The 27,225-nt window shown below is 69.3% G+C and overlaps 2 protein-coding genes across 2 annotated transcripts; both read left to right on the plus strand.

The window, feature by feature from the left end:
* Positions 1-75: 75 nt before the first annotated feature.
* KDM6B (lysine demethylase 6B) lies at positions 76-21,804 on the plus strand. Its single transcript, XM_074983163.1, has 19 exons — positions 76-454; positions 871-1,121; positions 2,355-2,447; positions 2,883-3,050; positions 3,208-3,354; positions 4,282-4,566; positions 5,161-6,593; positions 7,557-7,683; positions 7,898-8,003; positions 8,118-8,323; positions 9,897-9,961; positions 10,205-10,276; positions 12,637-12,785; positions 12,926-13,040; positions 14,346-14,533; positions 15,021-15,162; positions 16,019-16,145; positions 19,195-19,365; positions 20,119-21,804. The coding sequence occupies exons 1-19, from the start codon at positions 76-78 to the stop codon at positions 20,140-20,142; spliced, it is 4,248 nt and encodes a 1,415-aa protein (XP_074839264.1). The 3' UTR covers positions 20,143-21,804.
* Positions 21,805-22,607: 803 nt separating this feature from the next.
* Positions 22,608-25,771, plus strand: TMEM88 (transmembrane protein 88). The gene is made up of 2 exons (XM_074983180.1): positions 22,608-22,902; positions 25,350-25,771. Exons 1-2 carry the CDS (start codon positions 22,639-22,641, stop codon positions 25,614-25,616), a joined length of 531 nt encoding a protein of 176 aa, XP_074839281.1. The 5' UTR covers positions 22,608-22,638; the 3' UTR covers positions 25,617-25,771.
* The last annotated feature ends 1,454 nt before the right edge of the window (positions 25,772-27,225 follow it).

Genomic DNA, 27,225 nt, shown 5'->3' on the forward strand with positions numbered 1-27,225 from the left:
CCTGGCTACCAATGTGGGGAGAGGACCCTGGCATCTGGCCCCCAGTGCAAGTAGGACCCTGGCGTCCGGGCCCCAATGCGGGGAGAGAACCCCGGTGTCCAGGCCCCAATGCGGAGAGAGAACCCAGGTGTCCAGGCCCGAGTGCGAGTGGACCCCGGCATCCGGGCCCCAGTGCGGGGAGAGGACCCAGGTGTCTGGGCCCCAGTGCGGGGAGAGGACCCAGGCGTCCGGGCCCCAGTGTGGGGAGAGGACCCCGGTATCCAGGCCCCAGTGTGGGGAGAGGACCCCGGTATCCAGGCCCCAGTGTGGGGAGAGGACCCCGGCATCCGGGCCCCGCTGCAGGGAGAGGACCCCGGCGTCCGGGCCCCAGTGTGGGGAGAGGACCCCGGCATCCGGGCCCCAGTGTGGGGAGAGGACGCCGGCGTCCGGGTCCCGGTGCGGGGAGAGGACCCCGGTATCCAGGCCCCGCTGCGGGGAGAGGACCCCGGCGTCCGGGCCCCGCTGCGGGGAGAGGACCCAGGCGTCCGGGCCCCAGTGCGGGGAGAGGACCCAGGCGTCCGGGCCCCAGTGCGGGGAGAGGACCCCGGCCTCCGGGCCCCAGTGCGGGGAGAGGACCCCGGTATCCAGGCCCCAGTGCAGGGAGAGGACCCAGGCGTCCGGGCCCCAGTGCGGGGAGAGGACCCAGGCGTCCGGGCCCCAGTGCGGGGAGAGGACCCAGGCGTCCGGGCCCCAGTGTGGGGAGAGGACCCCGGCGTCCGGGCCCCAGTGCGGAGAGAGGACCCCGGCGTCCGGGCCCCAGTGCGGAGAGAGGACCCCGGCGTCCAGGCCCCGGTGCGAGTAGGACCCCGGCGTCCGGGCGCGGCGGCTGAGGGTCCCTGCCCCCCTGCAGGAGCTGCGCCCCGCGGCCGCTGCCTGGGAAGCTGGAGGCGCTGCACGGCTGCGTTGCCTCCCTGGTGCGCGACCCGGTGCAGCCGCCGGTGTGGGAGCAGCTGGGGCAGATCTACGAGTCGGAGCAGGAGCTGGAGGAGGCGGTGCGGTGCTACCAGAACGCCGCCCGCTACCAGCGCGGGGACTACGGCGCCTACAGCGAGATCAGCGCCCGCATCGGCCGCCTGCAGCAGGTGGGGGGGTCCAGGCTGGGCCGGTTCATTGGAACGATCGGAGGGGGGTTCCAGGCTGGGCCGGCTCATTGGAACGATCGGAGGGGGGTTCCAGGCTGGGCCGGCCCATTGGAACGATCGGAGGGGGGTTCCAGGCTGGGCCAGCTCATTGGAACGATCGGAGGGGGGTTCTAGGCTGGGCCAGGTCATTGGAACGATCGGAGGGGGGTTCTAGGCTGGGCCGGGTCATTGGAACGCTCGGAGGGGGGTTCTAGGCTGGGCCGGGTCATTGGAACGATCGGAGGGGGGTTCCAGGCTGGGCTGGCTCATTGGAACGATTGGAGGGGGGTTCTAGGCTGGGCCGGCTCATTGGAACGATCAGAGGCAGGTTCTAGGCTGGGCCGGTTCATTGGAACAATCAGAGGGGGGTTCTAGGCTAGGCCGGCTCATTGGAACGATCGGAGGGGGGTTCTAGGCTGGGCTGGCTCATTGGAACGATCGGAGGGGGTTCTAGGCTGGGCTAGGTCATTGGAACGATCGGAGGGGGGTTCTAGGCTAGGCCAGCTCATTGGAACGATCGGAGGGGGGTTCCAGGCTGGGCCAGGTCATTGGAACGATCGGAGGGGGGTTCTAGGCTGGGCCGGGTCATTGGAACGATCAGAGGGGGGTTCCAGGCTGGGCCGGCTCATTGGAATGATCGGAGGGGGGTTCCAGGCTGGGCCGGCTCATTGGAACGATTGGAGGGGGGTTCTAGGCTGGGCCGGCTCATTGGAACGATCAGAGGCAGGTTCTAGGCTGGGCTGGCTCATTGGAACAATCAGAGGGGGGTTCTAGGCTAGGCCGGCTCATTGGAACGATCGGAGGGGGGTTCTAGGCTGGGCTGGCTCATTGGAACAATCAGAGGGGGGTTCTAGGCTAGGCCGGCTCATTGGAACGATCGGAGGGGGGTTCTAGGCTGGGCTGGCTCATTGGAACGATCGGAGGGGGTTCTAGGCTGGGCTAGGTCATTGGAACGATCGGAGGGGGGTTCTAGGCTGGGCTGGCTCATTGGAACAATCGGAGGGGGGTTCTAGGCTAGGCCAGCTCATTGGAACGATCGGAGGGGGGTTCCAGGCTGGGCCAGGTCATTGGAACGATCGGAGGGGGTTCTAGGCTGGCCTGGGTCATTGGAACGATCGGAGGGGGTTCCCCATCTAGTCTGTTGTGGGGAAATCATCCTGCTTCTTCCTCCTCCGCCCCCCATGTCCCCCCCAGGCCCAGCTGTGGAATTTCCACTCCGGCTCGTCCCTCCCCCGGGGCAAGGCCCTGCCCCCCCTGCAGCATGTATGGAATATCTTGCACCTCGAGGTGAGCGGCCGGGAGGGGGCCCCGGGGTGGGGGGCTGTGCTCCTACCTGTGGGGGGACCAGCAGGGTGGGGGTGTTGGTGGAAGATCCCAGGACTGGGAGGGACCAGCAGGGTTGGGGGGCTGGTGGTGGGCAGGGTCTCCTAGGACTAGGGGGGTCCGGCAGGCATGGGGGGCTGGCAGGGGGGACCCCAGGACTGGGGGGGCAGAAGGGTGGGGGGGCTGGTGGGGGACCCCAGGACTCGGGGTACTGGCAGGATTGGGGGGTCAGGTGGTGTGGGCAGGAGAGGGGGACCCCAGAAGTGGGGGGGTGGCAGGGTGGGGGGCTGACTGGGATGTCTGTGGGGGGAGCAGGAAGGAAGGGCTGGGGGGGTCGCTCTTACATGTGGGGCGGGGCCCTCAGCTCACGGCTGTTCCCCCCCCCCCCTCGCCCCCCAGAAGCGGAATTTCTCAGCCAAGCGAAGCCCCCAGCTGAAGCGGCCGGCGCCCCTCCCGGAGCCCCCCGCGGCCCAGCCCGGGCCCCCCGCCCCACCCCCGCCCCCCTCCGGGCCCAGTGAGGAGCTGCCCAGCCCCCGGAAGCGGCGGAGGAGCACCAGCCCGGAGCAGGTACCCCCGGCGGGGACGGGGGGTCTGGGGGGAGGGGAGGGGGATCCCCGGAGCAGGTACCCCCGGCGGGGACGGGGGGTCTGGGGGGAGGGGAAGGAAGGGGAGGGGGGTCCCCGGAGCAGCCCAGCCCCCACTCACCCCCTTGTTCCCCACGCAGAGTGGGAACCCACCTGGGCAGCCCCCGCCAGGGCCCGGCGCCCCCGGGAACCCCCACTACCAGCTGCCCCGGCCTGGGCTGTGGAGCCCCCTGCACGGCGAGCCGTGGGGCCCCGAGCGCAGGAACGTGGCTGCCCCGGAGAGACAGGTACATGCCCCCCACCTGCTCCCCTGCCCTGATCCAGAGACAGCCAGTCCTGCCCTGGGCCGGGGGGAGCCGGCGCCCCTAGGGGGGCCAGGCCCTGCCCCACTCCCTGCCCCTGAGCCAGCCAGTCCTGCCCTGGGCCGGGGGGAGCCGGCGCCCCTAGAGGGGCCAGGCCCTGCCCCACTCCCTGCCCCTGAGCCGGCCAGTCCTGCCCTGGGCCGGGGGGAGCCGGCACCCCTAGAGGGGCCAGGCCCTGCCCCATTCCCTGCCCCTGAGCCAGCCAGTCCTGCCCTGGGCCGGGGGGAGCCGGCACCCCTAGAGGGGCCAGGCCCTGCCCCATTCCCACCCCCTGAGCCAGCCAGTCCTGCCCTGGGCCGGGGGGAGCCGGCGCCCCTAGAGGGGCCAGGCCCTGCTCCATTCCCACCCCCTGAGCCAGCCAGTCCTGCCCTGGGCCGGGGGGAGCCGGCACCCCTAGAGGGGCCAGGCCCTGCCCCATTCCCTGCCCCTGAGCCAGCCAGTCCTGCCCTGGGCTGGGGGAGCCGGCGCCCCTAGAGGGGCCAGGCCCTGCCCCATTCCCTGCCCCTGAGCCAGCCAGTCCTGTCCTGGGCCGGGGGGAGCCGGCACCCCTAGAGGGGCCAGGCCCTGCCCCATTCCCTGCCCCTGAGCCAGCCAGTCCTGCCCTGGGCCGGGGGGAGCCGGCACCCCTAGAGGGGCCAGGCCCTGCCCCATTCCCACCCCCTGAGCCAGCCAGTCCTGCCCTGGGCCGGGGGGAGCCGGCACCCCTAGAGGGGCCAGGCCCTGCCCCATTCCCTGCCCCTGAGCCAGCCAGTCCTGTCCTGGGCCGGGGGGAGCCGGCGCCCCTAGAGGGGCCAGGCCCTGCCCCATTCCCTGCCTCAACCCCCTCTGACCCTCTCTCTCTCCCTCCCGCAGGAACCGAGGAACTCAGTCGCCCACCCTTTCCCCTACCCCTCCCCTGCCTATGGCTCGCACCCGCCCCCCCACCGCCTGCCCCCCACGCCTCCTGGCCCCCGCCCCCCCGCAGACAGCCATGGCTGCCAGGCCCGCCCCACTGGAAGTGACCTTAGCACCAGCCGGCTTCCCCGGGGGCGGTCGGAACCCAGCACCTCACCAGCCAGCGTCACCTGCGTGCCTTACGGCCCCCCGGCCGGCCCCCCCACCAGCAGGACCCCGCGGGGGGAGCCGGGCCCCGGATCGGTGAGTTGGGGGGCTGGCTGGAGTCCCAGAGGGGGGCTGTGGGCGTCCGGGGCGGGGGCTGCTCTGACCCAAGGGGATCCCTTGCGGGGGCAGGAGAACACAGGCTCTGTCTGGGGCGGAGGGGAACAGGGGGTCTGGCTGGGCTGGGGGGCAGGGGTTCTGGCTGGGGTGGGGGGCAGGGGGTCTGGTTGGGCTGGAGGACAGGGGGTCTGGCTGGGATGGAGGACAGGTGTCTGGCTGGGGGGCAGGGGTTCTGGCTGGGGTGGGGGACAGGGGGTCTGTCTGGGGGGCAGGGGTTCTGGCTGGGGTGGAGGACGGGTGTCTGGCTGGGGGCCAGGGGGTCTGTCTGGGCTGGGGGGCAGAGGGTCTAGCTGGGGGACAAGGGGACAGGGGGTCTGTCTGGGGTGGGTGACAGGGGGTCTGTCTGGGGGGCAGGGACATGGGTCTGTCTGGGGGCAGGGGGACAGGGGTCTGGCTGGAGCACAGGGGGACAGGGGGTCTGTCTGGGGGGCAGGGACACAGGGGGTCTGGCTGGAGCACAGATAGCTGCTGCAGCCGGGGCCATGCCCTGACCCCCCCTTTCTGTCCCCCCAGGCTCCCGAGCATTACCCCACGGCGGCGCCAGCCAGCCCGCCCCCCGAGACCGCAGAGCACCCACCCCCTCCGGCCCCCTGCCCGCCCCTTAGCCCTGCCCCCCAACCCCCCTCCAGCCGGCCCTGCCCTCCGCCGGAGCCGCCGGGCCCCCCGCCGCCCTCCCTGCCCTGGCTGAAAGGCGCCCGGCCTGAGGGGGGGGCCCGGCCCGGCGGGGCCCCCCTGGACCAGCTCCTCTTCGGGTGCGGGGGGGAGCCAGCCGGGCCCCGGGGGGGCTTCCCCGATTCCAGCACCAGCAGCCAGGGCTACGGGGGGGCCCCGGAGCCGCCCAGCCCCCCGCCTTCTCCCGCCCCCTCCCCACCTCCTCCTGCCTACCGCTGCGCCTTCGCCGAGCAGGGGCCCCCCGATTTCTGGCTGGAGGCACCCCCCCATGAGCCCCGGCCTCCCGAGGGCGGGGAGGGGGGCCGCCCGGCCTCCCCCGGCCCCCCAAATACCTCAGGAAGCTTCCGGCCCCCGCCCAGCCCCCCGCCCCCACCACCCCAGGCCTCCTACCCAAAGACGCTGCCCCCTGAGCCAGGCCCCCCACCAGAGAGCCCCGCCCAGCACCTCTTTGAATTCCCGGGGGCCCCTCTGGAGGACCAGTTCGAGGAGCCCCCTGAGTTCGCCAAGATCTTGCCCGACGGGTTGGCCAACATCATGAAGATGCTGGACGAGTCCATCCGGCGGGGGGAGGAAGAGGCGGGCCCGCCCCCCAGCTTCCCACCCCCCCCCGGCCCACTCCTGCCCGGTCCACCCCCCCTGGCCAGACCAAAGCCCCCTCCAGAGTTCCCCAAGCCGGAGCCACCCCGTCTGTACCCCTTTGGCAAGCGGGAGGAGGCCGGGGGCGGGCGGCTGCGTCCGCCTGAGGGGCAGCCCCAGGCCGGCCAGGGGGCTGCCCCGCCCCCTGTCTCTACCTCAGCCCCAGAGCCGGGGGAGCCGCGCCCCCTGAAGACGGAGTCGGAGGCGCTGGAGGAGATCAGCCGGGCCTGCGAGACGCTGGCGGAGCGGGCGGTGCGGGAGCCCAGCCCCCCAGCAGCCCCCCGGCCCCCCCGGAAGGAGAAGGGGCCCCGGCGGCACCGGCGGCACCGGCGGGAGGGCAAAGCCCCCAAGGAGCGGAGCCGGCAGGTGCTGGGCAGCCTGGACCCCCGGCAGAACGGGGCGCCCGCCCGGCGGGAGGAGAAGCCCGGCCCCACAGCCCCCGGCGGTGTGTGCCCGGCTGACCTGCTCAAGCTGCGGGCGCTGAGCGAGGGGCCCCCCAAGGAGCTCAAGATCCGGCTGGTCAAAGTGGAGAGCGGTGACCGGGAGAGCTTCATGGCGTCTGAGGTGGAGGAGCCACGCCTGCCCCTGGCGCAGCTCACCATCCGGCACAGTGCCGCCCAGGTGGTGCGCGCCAGCAAGTGAGTGGGCCTCTCTCGGCACCCCTGTCGGCACCCTGAGCCTCTATCGGCAACACCAGATCCCTTTTCGGCACCCCTGTTGGCACCCCCAGATCCTCTATCGGCACCCTTATCGGCACCCCCTATCGGCACCCCCAGATCCCCTATCGGCACCCCTATCGGCACCCCTATCGGCACAACTGATCCTCTGTTGGCACCCCCCGTTCCCTATCGGCACCCCCAGATCCCCTATCGGCACCCTTATCGGCACCCCTGTCGGCACACCTGATCCTCTGTTAGCACCTCCAGTTCCCTATCAGCAACCCCAGATCCCCTATTGGCACCCTATCGGCACCCCTGTCGGCACTCCCAGATCCCCTCTCGGCACCTCTATTGGCACCCTGATCCTCTATCGGCAACGCCAGATCCCTTCTCGGCACCCCTATGGGCACCCCCAGATACCTTATCGGCACACCTGATCCTCTATTGGCACCCACAGTTCCCTATCGGCAACCCCAGATCCCCTGTCAGCCCCCCTGTCGGCACTCCCAGATCCCCTGTCGGCACCCTGATCCTCTGTCGGCAACGCCAGATCCCCTTTCGGCACCCCTATCGGCACCCCCAGATCCCCTGTCGGCACTCCCAGATTCCCTACCCTGCACGCTCCCAGCTCGCCATCCGGCACAGTGCCAGCCAGGTGGTGCCTGCCAGCGAGTGGGGGGGGTCCCTGGGCACCCCCAGATCCCTCCCGACACCCCCAGAGCCTGTCCTGTGCTGGTGTGTGCCTCCTGCCAGCCCCCTGCTCTCCAGCCCCGCCCCCCCCCGCCACACCTACCCTCTGTGGGGCACCTCCAGACCCGTAGGGGCTGCACCCGGGGCCCAGCTCGGGCTGACACTCTCCCCACCCCCAGCAGCTCCGGCCCGGAAGGGGGGGATCCCCTGGCGGCCAGCAGGCCCCGCCCCACCAGCTCCTTCTGCCCCCAGGCACGCCAAGGTGAAGGGCAACTTCAAGGAGTCGTACCTGTCCCCGTCCCAGTCGGTCAAACCCCAGATCAACTCGGAGGAGAAGCTACCCCGAGAGAAGCTCAACCCCCCCACACCCAGCATCTACGTGAGTGGAGCTGCCTGGGGTCGGGGGGCGCTGGGCTGGGACACAGGAGGGCCCCCAGTGTGCGGGGGGGCCCAAGGGGGTGGGGATGCAGGAGAGGCCGGGGGAGGGGGAAGCCACGGAAGCAGCAGGGGCGTGGGGCTGGCGGGGGGGTGGGGCGGGGAGACCCGGGGGGCTCCCCCGGCGGGGGCTGGTCTGACCCTGGCTCCCTCGACAGCTGGAGAGCAAACGTGACGCCTTCTCGCCCGTCCTGCTGCAGTTCTGCACCGACCCCAAAAACCCCATCACCGTCATCCGGGGCCTGGCCGGCTCCCTGCGCCTCAGTGAGTGGGGAGACCTCCCCTGGGGGGCACCTCTCCGCTACGGGCGGTGGGGGTGCGGGTGGGGGGGAGCCGGCCCGTGTCTGTCTCCCCACGGTCGCATCCCCCTCCCCGCAGACCTGGGCCTGTTCAGCACCAAGACGCTAGTGGAGGCCAGCGGGGAGCACGCCGTGGAAGTCCGGACGCAGGTGCAGCAGCCCTCGGACGAGAACTGGGACCTCTCCGGCACCCGCCAGGTGTGGCCCTGCGAGAGCAGCCGTTCCCATACCACCATCGCCAAGTACGCCCAGTACCAGGCCTCGTCCTTCCAGGAGTCCCTGCAGGTCTGTTCGCACCCCACCGAGACGCGCACACACGGCCGGTGGGGATGGCCGGGGACGCCCAGCAGTGGGAGTGGAGTTAACACCCCAGACAGACGCACACAGACGGCCGGTGGGGATGGCCGGGGACCCCCAGCAGTGGGAGTGGAGTTAACACCCCAGTGAGACACACACACACGGCCGGTGGGGATGGCCGGGGGCCCCCAGCAGTGGGAGTGGAGTTAACACCCCAGAGAGACGCACACAGACGGCCGGTGGGGATGGCCGGGGGCTCCCAGCAGTGGGAGTGGAGTTAACACCCCAGAGAGACGCACACAGACGGCCGGTGGGGATGGCCGGGGGCTCCCAGCAGTGGGAGTGGAGTTAACACCCCAGAGAGACGCACACACACATGGCCGGTGGGGATGGCCGGGGGCTCCCAGCAGTGGGAGTGGAGTTAACACCCCAGAGAGACGCACACACACGGCCGGTGGGGATGGCCGGGGGCTCCCAGCAGTGGGAGTGGAGTTAACACCCCGTGAGACGCACACACACGGCCGGTGGGGATGGCCGGGGGCTCCCAGCAGTGGGAGTGGAGTTAACACCCCGTGAGACGCACACACACAGCCGGTGGGGATGGCCGGGGACGCCCAGCAGTGGGAGTGGAGTTAACACCCAGTGAGACGCACACACACGGCCGGTGGGGATGGCCGGGGGCCCCAGCAGTGGGAGTGGAGTTAACACCCCAGAGAGACGCATACACACGGCCGGTGGGGATGGCCGGGGGCCCCAGCAGTGGGAGTGGAGTTAACACCCCAGAGAGACGGACACAGACGGCCGGTGGGGATGGCCGGGGGCCCCCAGCAGTGGGAGTGGAGTTAACACCCAGAGAGACGCACACACACGGCCGGTGGGGATGGCCGGGGACCCCCAGCAGTGGGAGTGGAGTTAACACCCCAGACAGACGCACACACACGGCCGGTGGGGATGGCCGGGGGCTCCCAGCAGTGGGAGTGGAGTTAACACCCCAGACAGACGCACACAGACGGCCGGTGGGGATGGCCAGGGACGCCCAGCAGTGGGAGTGGAGTTAACACCCCAGACAGACGCACACAGACGGCCGGTGGGGATGGCCGGGGACCCCCAGCAGTGGGAGTGGAGTTAACACCCCAGACAGACGCACACACACGGCCGGTGGGGATGGCCGGGGACGCCCAGCAGTGGGAGTGGAGTTAACACCCAGACAGACGCACACACACGGCCGGTGGGGATGGCCGGGGCCCCCAGCAGTGGGAGTGGAGTTAACACCCCAGAGAGACGCACACACACGGCCGGTGGGGATGGCCGGGGACGCCCAGCAGTGGGAGTGGAGTTAACACCCCAGAGAGACGCACACAGACGGCCGGTGGGGTTGGGGTACTCCGGGCGGGGTGCAGAGGGCAGGCACACGGGGAGGGGCTTGGGGGTTGTGCTGGGGGGCTGTGAAGGGTCGGAGCACTGAAAGGATGGTGGATGGGGGGGGTTAGAGTTAGGGCTGGGGGCCTGCGCGGGGGCGTTCTGTCGGGGTGCTCTCTTTGACATGCTCTCTCTGGCGCAGGAGGACAAGGAGAGCGACGAAGAGGAGGGTGACGAACCTGACAGCACGACCGAGACGCCCCCCAGGTACGTGGGAGCTGTGGGGCAGCCCCCGGCCCCATTCCCTGCTCCGTTATCCCTTGGGCAGGGAGGGGGCTGGTCCGGGGGGGGGTGTCACCCCAATACGGCAGCGTGTCCAACCCCAGTAGCGTCGGGGGGGGCTGTGGCCCCAGTTTTCTTGTGAGGAGAGACTGAGGGGGTGATCCCGGACATGGGGCGGCCGGGGAGAGAGAGAAACAGGGACCCACACTGACCCCAATCTGTCCACAGCAGCAACACGGATCAGAAATCCCACCAGATCATCAAATTCGGGACCAACATCGACTTGTCTGATGCCAAACGGTGAGTGGGGGGCGGGTGCCACATTGTGGGTTTTCAGGGCACAGTTGACAGAGCCAAGCCAGGGCAGTGGGAATTAACACCCCCGAGAGACGCACACACACGGCCGGTGGGGATGGCCGGGGGCTCCCAGCAGTGGGAGTGGAGTTAACACCCAGTGAGACGCACACACACGGCCGGTGGGGATGGCCGGGGCCCCCAGCAGTGGGAGTGGAGTTAACACCCAGAGAGACGCACACACACACGGCCGGTGGGGATGGCCGGGGGCTCCCAGCAGTGGGAGTGGAGTTAACACCCCAGAGAGACGCACACACACATGGCCGGTGGGGATGGCCGGGGCCCCCAGCAGTGGGAGTGGAGTTAACACCCCAGTGAGACGCACACACACGGCCGGTGGGGATGGCCGGGGATGCCCAGCAGTGGGAGTGGAGTTAACACCCCAGTGAGACGCACACACACGGCCGGTGGGGATGGCCGGGGGCTCCCAGCAGTGGGAGTGGAGTTAACACCCAGTGAGACGCACACACACGGCCGGTGGGGATGGCCGGGGGCTCCCAGCAGTGGGAGTGGAGTTAACACCCAGTGAGACGCACACACACGGCTGGTGGGGATGGCCGGGGGCTCCCAGCAGTGGGAGTGGAGTTAACACCCCAGTGAGACGCACACACACGGCCGGTGGGGATGGCCGGGGGCTCCCAGCAGTGGGAGTGGAGTTAACACCCAGTGAGACGCACACACACGGCCGGTGGGGATGGCCGGGGGCTCCCAGCAGTGGGAGTGGAGTTAACACCCCAGTGAGACGCACACACACGGCCGGTGGGGATGGCCGGGGGCTCCCAGCAGTGGGAGTGGAGTTAACACCCAGTGAGACGCACACACACGGCCGGTGGGGATGGCCGGGGGCTCCCAGCAGTGGGAGTGGAGTTAACACCCAGTGAGACGCACACACACGGCCGGTGGGGATGGCCGGGGACGCCCAGCAGTGGGAGTGGAGTTAACACCCCAGACAGACGCACACACACGGCCGGTGGGGATGGCCGGGGGCTCCCAGCAGTGGGAGTGGAGTTAACACCCAGTGAGACGCACACACACGGCTGGTGGGGATGGCCGGGGGCTCCCAGCAGTGGGGGAGGAGTTAACACCCCAGTGAGACGCACACACACGGCCGGTGGGGATGGCCGGGGGCTCCCAGCAGTGGGAGTGGAGTTAACACCCCAGTGAGACGCACACACACGGCTGGTGGGGATGGCCGGGGGCTCCCAGCAGTGGGGGTGGAGTTAACACCCCAGTGAGACGCACACACACGGCCGGTGGGGATGGCCGGGGGCTCCCAGCAGTGGGAGTGGAGTTAACACCCCAGTGAGACACACACACACGGCCGGTGGGGATGGCCGGGGGCCCCCAGCAGTGGGAGTGGTGTTAACACCCTGTGAGACGCACACACAGACGGCCGGTGGGGATGGCCGGGGGCCCCCAGCAGTGGGAGTGGAGTTAACACCCCAGAGAGACGCACACACACATGGCCGGTGGGGATGGCCGGGGATGCCCAGCAGTGGGAGTGGAGTTAACACCCAGTGAGACGCACACACACGGCCGGTGGGGATGGCCGGGGACGCCCAGCAGTGGGAGTGGAGTTAACACCCCAGTGAGACGCACACACACGGCCGGTGGGGATGGCCGGGGGCTCCCAGCAGTGGGAGTGGAGTTAACACCCAGTGAGACGCACACACACGGCCGGTGGGGATGGCCGGGACCCCCAGCAGTGGGAGTGGAGTTAACACCCAGTGAGACGCACACGCACGGCCGGTGGGGATGGCCGGGGCCCCCAGCAGTGGGAGTGGAGTTAACACCCCAGAGAGACGCACACACACGGCCGGTGGGGATGGCCAGGGACGCCCAGCAGTGGGAGTGGAGTTAACACCCAGTGAGACGCACACACACGGCCGGTGGGGATGGCCGGGGACGCCCAGCAGTGGGAGTGGAGTTAACACCCCAGTGAGACGCACACACACGGCCGGTGGGGATGGCCGGGGGCTCCCAGCAGTGGGAGTGGAGTTAACACCCAGTGAGACGCACACACACGGCCGGTGGGGATGGCCGGGGCCCCCAGCAGTGGGAGTGGAGTTAACACCCCAGAGAGACGCACACACACGGCCGGTGGGGATGGCCGGGACCCCCAGCAGTGGGAGTGGAGTTAACACCCAGTGAGACGCACACGCACGGCCGGTGGGGATGGCCGGGGCCCCCCAGCAGTGGGAGTGGCGTGAACTCCCCATGGAGCCGCCCGAGGGGGGGGTGTCGGTGCCGTGGGGCCGGGCCGGGGGGGGAGGAGTGAGGGGCTCTGAGCGGTCTCTGCCCCCCAGGTGGAAGCCGCAGCTGCAGGAGCTGCTCAAGCTGCCGGCCTTCATGCGGGTGACGTCGAGCGGGAACATGCTGAGCCACGTGGGACACACCATCCTGGGCATGAACACCGTGCAGCTCTACATGAAGGTGCCGGGCAGCCGGACGCCGGGTGAGCGCCGGGGCCGTGCCGGGGTGGGGGCGGGGGTGGGGGCGGGGCTTGGTGCCCCCCATTGCGCGTGCGCACACACACACACACACACACACACACACGCACGCCCCACTCACGCCGGCCCCTCTCCGTCCCCGCAGGGCACCAGGAGAACAACAACTTCTGCTCCGTCAACATCAACATCGGGCCGGGCGACTGCGAGTGGTTCGCCGTCCACGAGCACTACTGGGAGACCATCAGCGCCTTCTGCGACAGGTCCGGGGCGGGGCCAGAGCACTTGGGGGCGGGGCCAGAGCACGGGGGGCGGGGCCAGAGCACAGGGGGGCGGGGCGTTACTGGGAGACCATCAGCGCCTTCTGCGACAGGTCCGGGGTGGGGCCAGAGCACTGGGGGGTGGGGCCAGAGCACTGGGGGGCGGGGCGTTACTGGGAGACCATCAGCACCTTCTGCGACAGGTCCGGGGCGGGGCCAGAGCACAGGGGCGGGGCCAGAGCACAGGGGGCGGGGCGTTACTGGGAGACCATCAGCGCCTTCTGTGACAGGTCCAGGGTGGGGCCAGAGCACCGGGGGGGCGGGGCCAGAGCACTGGAGGCGGAGCCAGAGCACCGGGGGGGCGGGGCGTTACTGGGAAACCATCAGCACCTTCTGCGACAGGTTTGGGGCGGGGCCAGAGCAGTGGGGGCGGGGCCAGAGCAGTTGGGGTGGGGCGTTACTGGGAGACCGTCAGCGCCTTCTGCGACAGGTTGGGGCAAGGCCAGGCTGTGGAGGTGGGGCCTGGGATGTAGGGGCAGGGCTACAGCAGAGGGGGCGGGGCCAAAGCCATGGGGGCGGGGCATTACTGGCAACCCCTCAGTGCCTTGTGGGACAGCTCAGGTGGAACCATGCTGGGGGGCAGGGCTAGAGCTGTGGGGGGTGGGACCAGAGCCATGGGGGTGGGGCTAGGCCCTGGGGGGCGGGGCATTCCTGGCAGGTCCTCAGCACCTTGAGTGACAGGTCAGGGGCGGGGCTAGGCCCTGGGGGCGGGGCATTCCTGGCAGCCCCCCACTGCCTTGTGTGACAGCTCAGGGGTGGGACCAGAGCCATGGGGGTGGGGCTAGGCCCTGGGGGGCGGGGCATTCCTGGCAGCTCCTCAGCACCTTGAGTGACAGGTCAGGGGCGGGGCTAGCCCTGGGGGCGGGGCATTCCTCGCAGCCCCCCACTGCCTTGTGTGACAGCTCAGGGGTGGGGCCAGGGCTGTGGGGGCGGGGCTAGGCCCTGGGGGGGCGGGGCATTCCTGGCAGCCCCTCTGCACCTTGTGTGACAGCTCAGGGGCAGGGCCAGATTGTAGGGGCGGAGCTAGAGCGGTTGGGGCGGGGCTAGGCCCTGGCGGGGTGGGGCATTCCTGGCAGCCCCTCAGCGCCTTGTACCACAGCTGAGGGGCGGGGCCAGACTGCGGGGGGGCGGAGCCGGGGGCCAGGAGGGCCGGGCCATAGGTCAGCCAGGGCAACCCACCCCCCCCCCCATTTCCCGCCCCCCCGGCGTCTCACCCTCGCCCGCCCCCCCCCACCACCACCCCCACAGGCACGGCGTGGACTATCTGACGGGCTCGTGGTGGCCGATCCTGCAGGACCTGTACGAGTCGAACATCCCCGTGTACCGATTCATCCAGCGCCCCGGCGACCTGGTCTGGATCAACGCCGGCACCGTTCACTGGGTGCAGGCCACCGGCTGGTGCAACAACATCGCCTGGAACGTGGGGCCCCTCACAGGTGCGGCGGGGGGCTGGGGGAACGAGGAGGAGGGGGCCCAGGAGCCGGAGGGCTGGGGGGTCGGGGAGACAGGGCCCCAACAGCAGAAGGGGCTGGGGGGGGGGTCCTGAGCCTGGAGCCCCCCTGGGACCCCGACACTTCGCTTCCCCGCCAAGAGCTCCCGGCCGGAAACTTCCCCTTGGATTTGGCACCACCAGGTGGCAGAAATGTGAACTGCCGGCTACAGAGGGAGCTGGGGGGCAGGGAACGGGGCAGGGCCCGGCCCCTCTAGGGGTGCCGGCTCCCCCCGGCCCAGGGCAGGACTGGCCGGCTCAGGGGCAGGGAATGGGGCAGGGCCCGGCCCCTCTAGGGGCGCCGGCTCCCCCGGGCCCAGGGCAGGACTGGCCGGCTCAGGGGCAGGGAATGGGGCAGGGCCTGGCCCCTCTAGGGCTGTGTCTGGGGTGGTAATTTGCCCGCTGCTGCTTCACCCCCTCCCGACCCCTGGCAGCCTATCAGTACCAGCTGGCCCTGGAGCGCTACGAGTGGAACGAGGTGAAAAACGTGAAGTCCATTGTGCCCATGATCCACGTCTCGTGGAACGTCGCCCGGACGGTGAAGATCAGCGACCCCGACCTCTACAAGATGATCAAGTGAGCCGTGCCCCACGACGGTCCCCAGCCCTACTTCCCACCCTGGGGGTCTGCTGAATACCTACGCAGTCGGGTCGCCTCAGGCCATCTGCTCCCTCCCACCGAGACGCACACACATGGCCGGTGGGGATGGCCGGGGACACCCAGCAGTGGGAGTGGAGTTAACACCCAGTGAGACACACACACACGGCCGGTGGGGATGGCCGGGGGCTCCCAGCAGTGGGAGTGGAGTTAACACCCAGTGAGACACACACACACGGCCGGTGGGGATGGCCGGGGACGCCCAGCAGTGGAAGTGGAGTTAACACCCCAGTGAGACACACACACACGGCCGGTGGGGATGGCCGGGGGCTCCCAGCAGTGGGAGTGGAGTTAACACCCAGTGAGACACACACACACGGCCGGTGGGGATGGCCGGGGACGCCCAGCAGTGGGAGTGGAGTTAACACCCCAGTGAGACACACACACACACGGCCGGTGGGGATGGCCGGGGACCCCCAGCAGTGGGAGTGGAGTTAACACCCAGTGAGACGCACACACACGGCCGGTGGGGATGGCCGGGACCCCCAGCAGTGGGAGTGGAGTTAACACCCCAGTGAGACACACACACACACGGCCGGTGGGGATGGCCGGGACCCCCAGCAGTGGGAGTGGAGTTAACACCCAGTGAGATGCACACACATGGCCGGTGGGGGTGGCCGGGGACGCCCAACAGTGGACGTGGAGTTAACACCCTCCTGATCAATAGACTGGCTGTGCAAATCTACACGGGGCCCGTCGCACACGGGGCAGCTCCCCCTGCTTGGTGGGCCTGTTCCCTTCTCTCTCACTCCCGCCCCACATCTCTGCCCCCCAGGTACTGCCTCATGCAGTCCATCAAGCACTGCCAGGTGCTGCGGGAAAGGCTGGTGCGCGCGGGGAAGAAGATCGCCTACCAGGGCCGAGTGAAGGACGAGCCGGCTTACTACTGCAACGAGTGTGATGTGAGTCTTGGGGCTGTGGGGGAGCTCCACATCGGGGCTGGCCCCGAAGCCCCCATAGGGCCCGACTTCTTCATTTCCCACTGCCCCACTCCTGCCTCAAGGGCTGGTGACGTGGCCCAACGCACACCTCCCATCCCCTTCCAAAAGGTCAACCTGAGGCTTCAGTCGGAGACAGCATAGTCCGTCCCTGATCTGTTGCGTAGGGTTGTCGCCTGGCTGCGCCTCCCCCCAGAGGTGGCCGCAGCTTCGACCCCACTCAGCCATTGCTTCACTGCCTCGTGGCTCGGGTCCCGTTGGGACGGGGACGTGCGGTTGACTCGCACCACGGTTAAGGCGCGTCCCTTTGAGCTCGGTTGCATTGGATTTGCTTTACTCTGTGAAAATCCCTCCTGTCCCACATCCAGTTACAGCTGCCAGAGACGAGTCCCCAACGGGCTAAAAGCCACCAACAGTGAGTATGAAACGCGGTTTGTTTAAACGAGAGACGAAGGGGCCGGTTTCTGGAGACTGTCCGGAAACCGGTGGCCTTTGCGTAAGGAAGAGACGGGCGCGCATCTCGCGAGGAGTCGGACCATCGTCCCCGCCAGCCGGGGGGGCAACGGAGCGGGACGAAAACAGGACCAGGGGCGTGACCAGGCAAGGCCGGATTAATGAGTCGGCGGAAGGTGGTGAATACGGTGGAACGGGAAGAAGACAGCCTGGCGATCTCTCGAAAAGGGAAGGCGAGTTTAGACTCCTAGGACTGAATGGGACCTCGGGAGGTCATCAACCCCAACTTCGTCAGCCCAGCCAGGGCTCGGTCAAACCGGCACTTAAACACCTCTAGGGCTGGAGATCCCACCACCTCTCTAGGGAACCCATCCCAGTGCGTCACCACCCTCCTGAGGGCCCTACAAGATACCAAGGGAGCACTCGAAAGCGATCAAGTCATTGTGGAGAAACTCAGTGCTTCAGTCTTCCCAGCCGAGGATGTTCAGGAGATACCCCCAGCGGGACCGTCCTTTGTAGGCGACACATTGGAGAAATTGTCCTCGACTGAGGTGTCATTAGAGGAGGGTCTGGAAACTTGTTGAGCAACTGAACAGGAAGAAGTCACCGGGACCAGATGGCGTTCGCCCACGACGCTGATACTTCAAAAGGGCTGTAAAGGCGATCCTGGCAATTACCAACCAGTACGTCTATCGTCGGTCCCGGCCAAACTAGTGGAAACCATGGTCAAGAACAAAATTGTCGAAGAATGCGTAATTTGTTGCGCGAAAGTCAGCATGGTTTCTGGAAAGGAAAATCATGCTTTACTACTCTGCTGGGGAAGCAGGAGGATCCGGAAGACACGACGTACTTGGGTTTCCAGAAAGCCCGTGCGTAAATTAAGTTGTCGTGGGCTAAGCGGGAACAGCCTGTCATGGATTGAGAGCGGCGACAAGGCAGGAAACAGGGAGGAGATGAATTTTCACCGGTTTTCCGTCCTCAGACCCATCCGTTCATCAGTGATCTGGAGAAAGGGGTAAACTGGGCGGTGGAAAGGTTTGCAAGTCACACTCAGCTGCTCGAGATCGTTCGGACCAACGCAGCCTGGGACGAACGCCTCAACCGGAGCCCCAAAACGGCAAATGAATTTTAATATGGCTCGATGGAAAGTGGTGCACAGCGGGGAAAAAAAATCACTCCAAATCTCCGTGCATGGGGGCTGGCTTAGCTGCGTCCCTTCAGGCAAGAGCTGGGGGCCAGTTCTCCGGAAACATCCCCGCGGGAAGCCACCAGGATGTTGGGGAGCCTTCAAAAGGGCCAGACGGAGACCAGCTTCACGGCACGGGACGCCCACAGCTGGAACGCGGCCTGCGAACGTCGTCCCTTTGCCTTGGAAGGATCGGCTGGCAAAGGCGGAGGGGCTTGGACCGGGAGGTGAGAGAGAGCAGGGAAAGAGGAGACAGAGACGGGGGAGAGGAGCGAGGGCTGTAAAATCGGGAGCGGCGCGGGGGAAAGGACCGAGGACGCATGCGGCGGGTCGATCCCGCGCGCTCCGAACGAGGGGACGGCCGCTGGAGTGAACAGCCTGGGGATATCCTCGCCGGAGGAGGCAGCGATGCCGGGCCAGGAGCGGGGCTTACCAAAGAGCTAGATCGGTTCCTGGAGGGTCGGTCCGTCGATGGCGGCGAGCCGGGCTGGGCTCTCTCGCCGCCGCGTGTCAGGGGCCCATCGCTCCTTGTCCTGCCACCCGGCACCCCCGAGAACAGGCTCTCGTCAGAGCCCCTGCAGGGAGGTGAAGGCTGCCAGCAAACCCCCCTCGCTCTTCTCTTCTGCCAACTCACCACGCCCCAGTCCCTCGGCCTCTCCTCGCCGGCCACCTGCTCCAGCCCCATTTTGGTCGCCCTCCGCCGGCCCCTCTCCAACACCCCCACGTCCCTTCCGCACTGGGGGGCCCAGAACCGGACACAACCCTCCAGCCGGGGCCTCCCCAGCGCCGAGGAGAGGGGACCAAACGCTTCTCTAGCGCTGCTGGAAACGCTCCCCCTCAGGGGGTGGGAGCCAGGACTCCTGGGTTCTCTCCCTGGCTCTGGGAGGGCAGTGGGGGCTGGGTCCATGGCTGTAACGATGGTACCTCTCCAAGGAGGACAAATAAAACTCTCTCCCCCCTCCTTGCTGTGCCTGCTGCATTTTCCTTGGTACCCTGAGCGCTGCGGTGATCCAGCTTGAGCCCCGGGGCCGCCCCCTGGGGGGGAAGAGGGTTTCTGGACTGGCTCTAGTAGAATCATTGACATGGACAAAAGATGGGGGGCTGGGAGCCAGGACTCCTGGGTTCTCTCCCCGGCGCTGGGAGGGCAGTGGGGGCTGGTGGTTGGAGCAGGGGGTGGGAGCCAGGACTCCTGGGTTCTCTCCCCGGCGCTGGGAGGGCAGTGGGGGCTGGTGGTTAGAGCAGGGGGCCGGGAGCCAGGACTCCTGGGTCCCCTGCAGGGCCGCGGGGGTTGGCGGTTCGAGCCCGGCCTCCTGGGTTCCCCGCGGGTGGAGTCTTGGCGCCGGGGCCGCTCACCGGCCCGTCCCGCCCCTGCAGGTGGAGGTTTTCAACGTCCTGTTTGTGACCAGCGAGAACGGCAGCAAGAACACGTACCTGGTGCACTGCGAGGCCTGCGCCCGGCACCGCAGCAGTTCCCTGCACGGGGTGGTGGTTCTCGAGCAGTACAAGACCGAGGAGCTGATGCACATCTACGACAGCTTCACCCTGGTGAGGGCCGGGCCCAGCAGGGGGCGCTCTCCCCTGGCAGGCAGGGCGGGCGCTAGTGGGCGCCGTGGGGCAGGGAGCGGGGTGGGGAGCCAGCAGGGGGCGCTCTCCCCTGGCAGGCAGGGCGGGCGCTAGGGGGCGCCGTGGGGCAGGGAGCGGGGTGGGGAGCCAGTAGGGGGCGCTCTCCCCTGGGAGGCAGGGCAGGCGCTAGGGGGTGCCGTGGGGCAGGGGGATGGGAGCCCAGCAGGGGGCGCTCTCCCCGGCAGGCAGGGCTCGCCCTAAGGGGCGCCGTGGGGCAGGGGGATGGGAGCCCAGCAGGGGGCGCTCTCCCCTGGCAGGCAGGGCGGGTGCTAGGGGGCGCCGTGGGGCAGGGAGCGGGGTGGGGAGCCAGTAGGGGGCGCTCTCCCCTGGCAGGCAGGGCGGGCGCTAGGGGGCGCCGTGGGGCAGGGAGCGGGGTGGGGAGCCAGTAGGGGGCGCTCTCCCCTGGGAGGCAGGGCAGGCGCTAGGGGGTGCCGTGGGGCAGGGGGATGGGAGCCCAGCAGGGGGCGCTCTCCCCGGCAGGCAGGCCTGGCCCTAGGGGGTTCCAGGGGGCGCCATGGGGCAGGGGGCGCTCTCCCCCGGCAGGCAGGGCTGGCCCTCGGGGGCACCGTGGGGCAGAGGGCCAGCAGTGGGGCCCCCTTCCCTGGCAGGGAAGTCTGTCCGTCCGCCCGGACTCCTGGGTCCCATTAACCCTTGTCTTCCTTCCCCCGCCGGCAGGCTGGGACCCCCAGCTCCAGATGAGCCCACGCCGGCCCAGGCAGTCCCTGGGCAGCAACCACAAGCAGCCGCCCCGTCCCCCTGCGCCCACCTGCCCCCCGCAGGAAGGAGGGGCCCTCGGCGCCGCCCGCCCCACGGCCAATCGCGGAGGAGCCCTCGTGTTCAGCGGGCCAATGAGCTCACGGACGCTCCATGGACCTGTTTAATTTATTCACGGAAAAGACTCCGGGGGTGGGGGGGGGGACGGGATCGGAACGAGGGGAGGGGGGGGTCGGGCAGTGACCGGAACCCCCCCCACCGCAGCCGCCGGCCCCGGGGCCAGGAGCTCGGCCGCGGGCGGGCCGGGCCGGGCCGGACGATGGAGCATTAACGGGCGGGGGAGGGGGCGGGCGGGGGGAGGGGCGGGTTTTTGGTTTTTTTTGGTCGTCTTTTTTTTTTTTACATGTTTTCTCAGCAGCCAAGGGAGGCGGAGGGGGGAACACCCCCCCCCAAACCCGACCGACCGCCCCTGAAAAAATACGGGTGTTCTCCGCGAGAGGTGCCCGCCTCCTCGTGCAACTGCACGGCGGCGTCCTCCTAGTGCAATCGCACGGCAGCGTCCGCCTCCTCGTGCGATTGGATGGCGGCATCCCCCTCCTCGTGCAATTGCACAGCGGCCTCCTCCTCTTCACGCGATCGCACGGCAGCGTCCGCCTCCTCGTGCAATTGGATGGCGGCGTCCCCCCTCCTCGTGCAATTGCACGGTGGCTGCCGTGCCCACGCTGGGGGCGAGGGGGGGGGCGAGGCTCACTCTGTGCTTTCTTCAGGCCTAGTTTTGTTTTGTTTTTTGTTTGCGGGGTGGGGGGGCGAGGGCGTCTTTTTCGTCGCTGGCTCAGCCCCGGCGCGTCCGGGTTCGGCACTCGTGCAAAAGGAACCACTTTCCCGCCGGCTTGTGCCTCCGGGCGTGCGAACGCTGGTGCGAAGGGGGAGCGCTGGAGCCTGCCCTGGGCGCAGAGGCAGGGGGGGCCTCACAGGAGCCCCGCCTCGGGGAGCTGCTCCCCCCGCCCCCCCCCCCCGGGTTAAACGTTCGCACGGTCGCGGCCGTGTTTCACAAGTCCTCTCAGGTCAGCCGCCGCCGCCGCCGCGGTGCCGGGCCGGCCGGCCAGGTGCTGCCTTAATTTCTCCGGGTTTGACCGCAGACCCGCCTCGGTGCTCAGTTCCCACGTTACCTCCGAGCCTCCGCCGGCTGCAGGTGCCACCGCCCGGCTGGTGTTTTATTTATGTCGCACGTTTGGTACTGAGTTCTCTATTTATTGGCCGCCGCGCCGGCGGTTTCTTTTTTTTTTTTTTTTGGTTTTTTTTTTAACCGTTTCGGGGCTTTGCAGCAGATTTCTTGCCTGGCCGTTTTTCGTTCCTTGCGGCGGGTTTTTCGGGGGCCCGGCGGCCTCTTCTCATGGTGCTGAAAGCCACAGCTCACTGTGCGTGCGTGCGTGCGTGCGAGCGAGCGAGTGTGCGAGCGAGCGACCGGGGCAGCGGCTTTTCCTGACACCCCCGGCTCCCCAGCCCTGCCCCGATCCCAGCGGCGCCCCCACCCCGCTCACCCCCTCCCCGCCCCCGCGGGCCCCGGGTCCCTGTACTGTACGGCGACCAGGAAAAAGTCCTATTTTGTAAATGTAAAAAAAAAAAGATTAAATTAACTCACAGAGAGCGGCCGGGCCTGGGGCGTCCTTTGCGGGGGGGGGGGGCGTTGGGGGGGGGGTGCAGTCGGGCGGGGGCTGGGTTGTGGAAGGGGGCAGGAGGCAGTGGGTGGGGGCCCGGGCTGGGGATAATGGGGGCGGGGGGTGCCCAGGGGCTGGGTTGGGTGGCAGGGGAGGCCCAGGGGCTGGTTGCGGGGGTGGGGCGGGGGGAGGCGGCAGTTGGGGGGAGCAAGGGCGGGGGGGGGAAACCAGGGACTGGGCTGGGGGATAATGGGGGGGGACCCAGAGGCTGGCTTGGGGGGGCAGCGGGGCAGGGCAGGGGAACCTGGAGGCTGGCTGGGGGCGGTGGGGGGGGGGGGAGGAGGCAGTTCGGGGGGTGGGGTGGGGGACCCAGGGGCTGGCTGGGGGGGACGGACAGGGGGTGGGGGACTCAGGGGCTGACTTGGGGGGGGGCAGGGGCGGGGGACCCAGGGGCTGGCTTGGGGGGGGCGGGGGACCCAGTGACAGACTTGGGGGGGGCAGGAGCCAGTTGCGGGGTGCAGGGGTGGGGGACCCAGGGGCTGGGTTGTGGGGGGGGGGCAGGGGCAGGGGACCCAGGCGCTGGCTTGGGGGCGGGGGGGGGCCCAGGGGCTGACTTGGGGGGCAGGAGGCAGTTGTGGGGAGCAGGGGCGGGCGGGGGGGCGAGTGACTTCGGACCATCCCGGGACTCCGCCCTGCCGCATCCCTGCCCCCCCCTCCTCCCACAGGCGGGGGCGGGGCGGGGCGGGGCGGCCCGCGGGCGCTATAAAGCGCGGCGCGCAGCTTGCGCGGCCCCAGCGCAGGCGGGCGGCGGAGGCGCGGGGCCATGTCGGCCTCCCCGGCGCGCAGCGGGCGCGGGGACCCCGGGGGGGACCCCGACCCCAGGGACCCCCCGGCCCCGCCCCCGCCCCCCTACGCGGCGGCGCTGGAGCTGCGCGGGGCGCTGGACTGCCTGGCTTGCGCCGTCCTGCTCAGCGCGCACAACCTGCTGGCGGCCGCGCTCTGCGCGCTGCTCTGCGCCCTGGTCTGCGCGGCCGCGCTGCTGCCCGCGGGGGCCGCGCTGGGGCTGGGCGTCCTCTGCCACTCCAAGGTGAGCGCCCCCCCCCAACTCCTGCGCCCCCCCCTCTCCGGGATCCCCCAACTCCTGCACCACCCAATTCCTGCACCCCTCCTCCGGGAACCCCTCCTGCGCCCCCCCCCCCCGGGATCCCCCCACTCCTGCACCCCCCCTTCCAGGAACCCCCCCCACTCCTGCACCCCCTCTCCGGGAACCCCAGCCAAAACTTGCACCCCCCCCTCCGGGAACCCCCCCCCCCCACTCCTGCACCCCCTCTCCGGGAACCCCAGCCAAAACTTGCACCCCCCCCTCCGGGAACCCCCCCCCCACTCCTGCACCCCCTCTCCGGGAACCCCAGCCAAAACTTGCACCCCCCCTCCGGGAACCCCCCCCCCCACTCCTGCACCCCCTCTCCGGGAACCCCAGCCAAAACTTGCACACCCCCCCTCCGGGAACCCCCCCCACTCCTGCACCCCCTCTCCGGGAACCCCAGCCAAAACTTGCACCCCCCCTCCGGGAACCCCCCCCCCACTCCTGCACCCCCTCTCCGGGAACCCCAGCCAAAACTTACACCCCCCCCCTCCGGGACCCCCCCCCTCCTCCGGGAACTCCTCCAAGCCTGCACCCCCTGCGGAACCCCCCCCCGAGCCCACCTGCTTGATCCCCTCCTGCGGGACCCCCATCTCAGAACCCCGCTGCGCCCCCGGGGCCCCCAGAGCGCCCCCCCCTTCTTTGGGAACCCCCCCACGCGGGACCCCGCTGCGCGCCTGGGAACCCCCCCACCTGTGCCCCTTCCCCCACGTGGCCCCTGGGAGCCCCCCTCCCCGGCTCCTCCTGCCTGCAGCCCTGGCCCCCAGGCCCCCCTCCAGCCTGTGCCCCTCCCCCGCTGCGTCCCATGAGACACCCCCCCCGCACCCCCACATCCCCCCCGCCACCACGGCCTCTCGGTCTGCACCCCCCCCCGACCCTCAGGCCGCACCCCCCCCTCCTGCTGCTCCCCATGACCCCTACGGCTCCCCCGCCCCTCCCCTTCTACTGCCCCAGGACCCCCCATTCTCCTGAGCCTCCCTCCAGCCCACAGAGTTCCCCCAGCCCTATATCCCAGCTCTCTATGGCCCCCTCGATTGTCCCTCTTCCCCCAGCCCCCCCCAGCCTCTTGGGGCCCCGTCTACTGCTTTTCCTCACTGCACACCCACCCCCTCACATCCCCCAGCCCCCCAATTCCCACCCCACATGGTGTCCCCCCCCCACCACCCCCCATGCAAGGAGCCCAACAGACCCACAGCATCAGGAGTGAGGGGCACTGGCAGGCTTGCCGGGGGGGAGGGTCGGTATGTGGGGCTGGGTGGTCCTGGCGGGGCCGGGAAGGGGTCACAGCCCCTCGCCAGGAATGTTTAATTCCCGCAGCTCCAGGAATGTGGGGGAGGGGCTGGAGTAATTAGTGAACTGGGGGGTGGGTGTGTTTGGAGACAAGGAACCCAGGAGTCCTGGCTCCCAGCCCCCCCTGCTCTAACCAGCAGCCCCCACTGCCAGGGAGAGAACCCAGGAGTCCTGGCTCCCGGCCCCTGCTCTAACCACCAGCCCCCACTGCCCTCCCAGTGCCAGGGAGAGAACCCAGGAGTCCTGGCTCCCGGCCCCTGCCCTACCCACCAGCCCCCACTGCCCTCCCAGTGCCAGGGAGAGAACCCAGGAGTACTGGCTCCCAGCCCCCCTGCTCTAACCATCAGCCCCCACTGCCCTCCCAGTGCCAGGGAGAGAACCCAGGAGTCCTGGCTCCCGGCCCCCCTGCTCTGACCAGCAGCCCCCACTGCCAGGGAGAGAACCCAGGAGTCCTGGCTCCCGGCCCCCCTGCTCTGACCAGCAGCCCCCACTGCCAGGGAGAGAACCCAGGAGTCCTGGCTCCCACCCCCCCCGCTCTAACCACTAGCCCCCACTGCCCTCCCAGCGCCAGGGAGAGAACCCAGGAGTCCTGGCTCCCACCCCCTGCTCTCACCACCAGCCCCCACTGCCCTCCCAGCACCGGGGAGAGAACCCAGGCGTCCTGTTGTTCCGCTCCCCTGACAGCTGAGGAAGAGCAGAGCTGGGGGTCGAGCCGTGACTGATAACCCCACAGCCGGCGCCGCCCGTCCCAGCCTCCCCGTCTCCTCCTGGTGCCGCCTCCGATCGGTCCTGGCCCCGGGGGAGCCAGAGCCGCTCTGGTCCTTCCACATGGATGTGTTCGCACTCCCCCGTGCCCTTTTGCACACGTGTACGGCCGCAGTGTGAACAGCCTCTCTCCAGGCGCTGCCCAGATCGTGGCTGAGCTCGGCTTCAAGCGTGCAAACCCATTTGCACTGGTGCGTTCTGCTGCACGGGCCGTGCGTTGCACGAGCCCAGGTTCACTAACGCCTGCCAGGACCCGTGCAGGGTTCCCTGTGTTTGCACGTGAGCTGGTGGCACGACGGTTGCCCAGATCCTGACCCTGTCCCTTCTGCCGACAGTTCCTGCACGCCCAGGTGTCCCCGTGCAAGACCCATTTGCACGACGCTGGTGCCACGGCCCTGCTGGTGCTCGGGTTCACCCTGTTCCTGCCGCTCCTGGTGCTCGGCCTGGCCGCCTTCTGCCGGCTGGCACGCCGACTGCAGCTGGGGTACTGCCTCCTGCCCTACAGCCTGGCCGTCTACCGGAACCTGCCGGCCGGCAGCTACCACGAGGCCGCCTGGTGCTGCCCTCGTGCGTCTGCACGAGGGGAGAAGGTCTGGGTGTGAGAGGGACCTGTGGGGAGCCCCCCCCCCCAGCATCAACCCCGCCCCAAAGAGCCTGGGGGAGCTCAGGTTCTGGAACTGCTGGGGGGGTGGGCGGGGCTGTGCGGCAGCTATGGGGCACTTCATTGGAGTCACAATAAAAATTCTCTCCTGCCGCAGTCACAGCTAAATCTCTTCCCACCCCTCAGGTTTCTCTGCCCCTGGGGGAGGGGCTCCTGCCCCCCTTCCCCAGTGGGGGGCAGCCCGGGCCAGCCGACAAAGGGGTAGCTTGCACCCCAATTTGCTCTTAATTTTTCGGTCGGCGTGTGGAATAATGTTATTTGGCGCACGGGGACGTGCACCACCCAAGGAAACACATGGGGGGGCCCTCGGGCCACCAGCTGAATCTCCCCATGCCTGTCGGGAAGGGGGCAGTTCGTTCGCTCTCCCCCGGCCTGGCCCGGCCGTTTTCTGACCCCACGTCCCTTTCTGCCGCGGGGGGCTGGCCGGGCGCCAGGGCAAACACCCGCCGGGGAAGCAGGCGCGAGTTTTCCAGGACAGGAAGGAGCGGAGGCAGGGCCGGGCGCCGGGGTCAAGGCTGGGAAGCGCAGGGGGGAGGAGGAAATGGCCAGGTACTGCCAGGAACAGACAGTAACAGAGCCAGAGAGAAAACACAGGAGTCCTGGCTCCCAGCTCCCCCCTGCTCTACCCACCAGCCCCCACTGCCCTCCCAGCGCCAGGGGGAGAACCCAGGAGTCCTGGCTCCAACCCCTGCTCTAACCACCAGCCCCCACTGCCCTCCCGGCACTGGGGATAGAACCCAGGAGTCCTGGCTCCCAGCCCCTGCGCTACCCACCAGCCCCCACTGCCCTCCCAGCGCCGGGGAGAGAACCCAGGAGTCCTGGCTCCCAGCCCCTGCTCTACCCACCAGCCCCCACTGCCCTCCCAGCGCCGGGGAGAGAACCCAGGAGTCCTGGCTCCCAGCCCCTGCTCCGACCACCAGCCCCCACTGCCCTCCCAGCGCCGGGGAGAGAACCCAGGAGTCCTGGCTCCCAGCCCCTGCTCCGACCACCAGCCCCCACTGCCCTCCCAGCGCCGGGGAGAGAACCCAGGAGTCCTGGCTCCCACCCCCTGCTCCGACCACCAGCCCCCACTGCCCTCCCAGCGCCGGGGAGAGAACCCAGGAGTCCTGGCTCCCACCCCCTGCTCTGACCACCAGCCCCCACTGCCCTCCCAGCGCCGGGGAGAGAACCCAGGAGTCCTGGCTCCCACCCCCTGCTCTAACCACCAGCCCCCACTGCCCTCCCAGCACCAGGGAGAGAACCCAGGAGTCCTGGCTCCCAGCCCCTGCTCTGACCACCAGCCCCCACTGCCCTCCCAGCGCCGGGGAGAGAACCCAGGAGTCCTGGCTCCCACCCCCTGCTCTAACCACCAGCCCCCACTGCCCTCCCAGCGCCGGGGAGAGAACCCAGGAGTCCTGGCTCCCACCCCCTGCTCTAACCACCAGCCCCCACTGCCCTCCCAGCGCCGGGGAGAGAACCCAGGAGTCCTGGCTCCCACCCCCTGCTCTAACCACCAGCCCCCACTGCCCTCCCAGCGCCGGGGAGAGAACCCAGGAGTCCTGGCTCCCGGC

Source organism: Carettochelys insculpta, unplaced genomic scaffold (genome assembly GCF_033958435.1).
Source record: "Carettochelys insculpta isolate YL-2023 unplaced genomic scaffold, ASM3395843v1 scaffold_0040, whole genome shotgun sequence".
NCBI classification, from domain to species: Eukaryota; Metazoa; Chordata; order Testudines; family Carettochelyidae; genus Carettochelys; species Carettochelys insculpta.

Bases quoted from the DNA above. Each gene is read 5' to 3' on its own strand.
- KDM6B (XM_074983163.1), top strand. From the start codon at position 76: ATGCGGGGAGAGAACCCCGGTGTCCAGGCCCCAATGCGGAGAGAGAAC. The intron at 6,594-7,556 runs GTGAGTGGGCCT...TTCTGCCCCCAG, and splicing joins CAGGTGGTGCGCGCCAGCAA to GCACGCCAAGGTGAAGGGCA. The intron at 8,324-9,896 runs GTCTGTTCGCAC...TCTCTGGCGCAG, and splicing joins CCTTCCAGGAGTCCCTGCAG to GAGGACAAGGAGAGCGACGA.
- TMEM88 (XM_074983180.1), top strand. From the start codon at position 22,639: ATGTCGGCCTCCCCGGCGCGCAGCGGGCGCGGGGACCCCGGGGGGGAC. The intron at 22,903-25,349 runs GTGAGCGCCCCC...TTCTGCCGACAG, and splicing joins GCGTCCTCTGCCACTCCAAG to TTCCTGCACGCCCAGGTGTC.